The sequence below is a fragment of the Vigna umbellata genome, chromosome 4 (assembly GCF_029865625.1).
Source record: "Vigna umbellata cultivar VRB3 chromosome 4, Vumbellata_1.0, whole genome shotgun sequence".
NCBI classification, from domain to species: Eukaryota; Viridiplantae; Streptophyta; class Magnoliopsida; order Fabales; family Fabaceae; genus Vigna; species Vigna umbellata.
In genome coordinates this window covers 52,151,475-52,155,425 of record NC_142168.1, presented here as the reverse complement: position 1 = coordinate 52,155,425, position 3,951 = coordinate 52,151,475, and the positions used below count along the sequence as shown (strand labels likewise).

The window sequence follows — 3,951 nt, the reverse complement described above, 5'->3', positions numbered from 1 at the left end:
TGCAGGTTAATCAACGCCTAACTGAGATAACTATACTATTAGAAACAGGTTTTAGAATTAATGTTGAAACCAAAAAGGTAAGGAATTAGAGTTGGTCAACAAAGCCAGTTATAACTCTCGCTTTTACAACTCAATATTAGGAAATTAAGCAAGAGACCGAATCTTGCGACTAAAATTATTGTTGAGTTCTTCAATTCACCCGTAGAACAGAAAAAGATGCCAATATCTGAAGACAAAAATATTTTGCCAGACTTGCATTAGATACAAAACAGATTCGGATGGCCAGAGAAGTAAACGTCTACGTTTTCGAAAAGATGGGGTTCCATATCTGTGTAAGTACCTTGTCCTTACAGAAATATCAACAATGCAAACAAGTTCACGCATATTGGTAAGAACAGGGCAACAACCAATTACATGGACACATTGCACACAACTAGGGAAGAACAAGGCAATCAGTTTATTCAAGTAGCGTTTTAAAACAGAGAACTTACCTCGCACTCCAGAACACCCAATTCAATGGAAGCCAAGCCACACCGCGAGCTCTTAACCCAACAGCCAACCTTGGGCTTCACCGCAACGACCTCCTGACGCTAATCACCACGAATCACCACCCCACTCGCCGCACAAGCCTGACGCGCACGACCACGAACCACCACCCCACCCGCAAGACCCACAATGACACGACGAACCGTACGCACACAATGCCACCGGACAGAACAGATAGGGAGAGGGATAGGGAGAGAATGAACGAAAGCAAGCGAAAGGGAATGCAAACGGAGTGAATGGGAAGGTCGATGGGAAGGGAGGGCCGAAATCGCAGCTCTTACCGGCAGAGGGGAAGGAGGGTTTTGTTTGAAAAAATTGGGGACGAACCCCAATCATTGATTTTAATTGCTCGACGCTCTTACCGAAGGTTTCAAAACCCTCGCTAAGGTCTTTTTGACCGTCGGAAATGTGATTTCGTCTAGGTCGTCGGTGATTCACTTTTTGTCCCTCGGGAAAGCACTTTTACCGACGGTAGACAAACCTTCGGAAAAATACCCTCGGTAATTCGCGCTTTTCTTGTAGTGTACATGGTGATAAAGTCGTGAAAAGACATGACGATTTCAACTTTTCAAATATTACAGAAGTAAAATCATCTTTAAAATACATGATATCTTCGTATACGAATTTCCTATTCTTATAATTCTTTTAAAATCTGTATGTAATATATGAAACAAATTTGTTTATTCTATATAAAAAGACCGCAACCTATATGATGAATATTTAAAAATGTGATTATTTAAAAAAATATATATAGTATTTTAAGGATAATGTATTTTATAACAAAAAATGTGAAATAGATAAGTATTAATATCATTTTTATAAAATATTCAAATTTATACAAAATTAACGTACATAGATTATTTTTTAATTATTATGACTTTTTTGGAAAGATTATTATAATTTAATTTAGGTAGCATATGAGACGAGAGATTTTTTTTAAAACAAATTGAGGTATTAACTTGTGAAATAAGTAAAGAGAAAGAAAAACAATACGCCGAATACAATTTTAATATTTGAATTCTAGTAATAAAAAAATCTCGTTTATTGATTGAAGTTGATGATGTTTTCCCTACAAAATTTTGTGATTCTCACACCTAAGTACATAAAGAACATGGATAACTTGAATAAGCTATGATAACTATGGAAACCTTTCAAGGATCTAAAAGCTAATTTCCTGAGCACATGCACCATCTTCAAATCCAAATACTCTTCCTCTTGTTTCCCATGTCGAGATCTAACCATTAATGAAAACTACCCATGTTGAGGCTGGAAATCTTTGCTTCATCTTCCTTTGTGGGGTTTGGAAGTAGAACAATTGCAAGTACGGCACTTATGGCGGCTGCTGCGGCGCCCAACACGAATGCGGGCAAGTTGCCACCACCAAACAAAGCATCCCATGGTCCACTAATTGCTGATACAATCATCTGTGCAAATAAAATATATAATCTTTATTAGATGATGATGTATGAAGTAAATGGATTGTTGTATATGTTGTATTCTATAATACTTGAAATAGTTAAGACAGAATGTAATTAGATGAGAATTGTAACCTGAGGAATCACAATTGAAACATTCAGAAGACCCAAAGATAATCCTGAAAGTTTTGAAGCAAACAAAAAGGTTACACATTTTTTATTTAGGCTTAAACATTTACTCACCGCTTCTTTTGGTTCACCTTAAAATAAAAATTTAAAGTTAAATATCAAAAAAATAAGAAAATAAGAAAATGGTAATTTTGTATATACCTTGTCCTGCACCTGAGTTGTTAGAATAGATAGAGGCCAGAGCAAAGGGAACACTATACGTAACCTGGAGACAGAAAGAGTATTAATAGTTGTAATTCGACAAAAAACCCTTAAAAGTTGTTTGAAAAGATAGAAAGCTTACCGCAAGAGGAATACCAAGGACGCAGAAGAAAGCTAAGGATCCAACTTTCACATCCATGGAAGGGTTTCCAATGAGAGCAGGGTTATTGGCACGTTGTCGCTCAGCCACTCTTGTGATGAGCACGGTCGTTGCTAAGCAAACTGCGAGAATAACATTAACGATTGCCCACAACCACTTCACTCCACCAACCAAGCGACCCAATGGTTCTACACCCAAAGACGCCACAGCCAACACCACTGAATTCAACATGAGCCCCAAAGAACCAGCGTGCACACCAGCATCGTATGCCTTCTGACCCACATCACCGCCGTACACCTCACGACCCATCCAGTCAGTGTCGAACAACACATAAGGGAACCACGCAATCCATGTGATAGCTGTCACTAGCATCAACATCCACATTGGCTTCTCCAGTCCTTTGAATGCAACACAACACTCTCCGTAGAAGCACGAAACTTGTGTCTTCCCATCTTCTACCTTCACGTCCTTTGGTGCCGGTGTGAACTTAGGGTCGTTCACGCAAGTCAGAACGATAATGCACAAAACAAGAAGAAGAACGATTGAGAAGAAGAAGCAACTCTTTAGGTTTGCACAGAATATGTTGCATGCCTCGGTTTCAGTGAAAGGGAAGATCTTGTGGAGATCGTTATAGGATCCTGCGGCATAGCCCAGGACGTTGCCCACAGCCATGAAAAATGAGAAGAATGCGTTGGCGGTTCTCGTTTTTTTGGGATCGCCGGCAGCCAAGTCACCAAGGAAGGCGCGACATGGTCCCTGGAGCATGTTGTTGGCAACATCTAAGATCCAAAAGCCGACGACGAAGATGGCAACGGCCCGTGGACGAGTTTTCTTTGTGATGTCATCGCCGGCCATGTGTCCTATATCGGAAGCATAGCCAATAAGGATAATGGCGATTGCGACAGCTATTGCGCCGGCGAGGATAAATGGACGGCGACGGCCAAAGGAAGATTGGCAATGGTCACTGCTGTAGCCTACAATAGGCTGAACTAGGAGGCCAGAGATGGGGCCACAAAGCCATATGAAGGAAGCCCAAACGTGTGGAACTCCTAGGGTTTGTACATATGGTGTGAGGAGGGAGAGTTGTAGAGCCCATCCAAATTGGATACCGGCGGCAATGGATGACACTGCCACCATTTTTCTCAGAGGACTCGGTTCTTGTTTTAGTTGCTCCTCCATTATTACAACTTTATTAAAGTATTTTATTACTTTAAATTACAATGCAACTTTGCTCAACAAACATCAGTAACTATCACATTTATATACTTCTTGCTACTTTCAATTTTAGAACTACAAAAACAATTATAAAAAAAATTACTTTTCTTGTTACCTAAAGCATAGCTTTAGGTCTTTCTAATCTTGAAAGAGTCTCCTTTTCTATTTTTGTTTTTCAAAGGGATAGATAAAATAACATTTTATGTTCACGACCATTCTATCTTGATGATTGTATGCAAATATTCTATTTATTATATATTGATTTGTTTCTAATTTTTTTTTTTG

The 3,951-nt window shown here is 39.2% G+C and overlaps 1 protein-coding gene across 1 annotated transcript; it reads right to left on the bottom strand.

Annotated features, from left to right (window-relative positions):
* Window positions 1–1,588: 1,588 nt before the first annotated feature.
* LOC148200566 (sucrose transport protein SUC8-like) lies at window positions 1,589–3,664 on the bottom strand. Its single transcript, XM_088113313.1, has 4 exons — window positions 2,434–3,664; window positions 2,292–2,355; window positions 2,097–2,140; window positions 1,589–1,970 (listed from the first exon to the last, which is right to left on the bottom strand). Exons 1-4 carry the CDS (start codon window positions 3,628–3,630, stop codon window positions 1,788–1,790), a joined length of 1,488 nt encoding a protein of 495 aa, XP_087969439.1. The 5' UTR covers window positions 3,631–3,664; the 3' UTR covers window positions 1,589–1,787.
* Between the last annotated feature and the right edge of the window lie 287 nt (window positions 3,665–3,951).

Bases quoted from the DNA above. Each gene is read 5' to 3' on its own strand.
- LOC148200566 (XM_088113313.1), bottom strand. From the start codon at position 3,630: ATGGAGGAGCAACTAAAACAAGAACCGAGTCCTCTGAGAAAAATGGTG. The intron at 2,356-2,433 runs GTAAGCTTTCTA...TTCTGTCTCCAG, and splicing joins TCCTTGGTATTCCTCTTGCG to GTTACGTATAGTGTTCCCTT. The intron at 1,971-2,096 runs GTTACAATTCTC...TTATTTGCACAG, and splicing joins TTTCAATTGTGATTCCTCAG to ATGATTGTATCAGCAATTAG.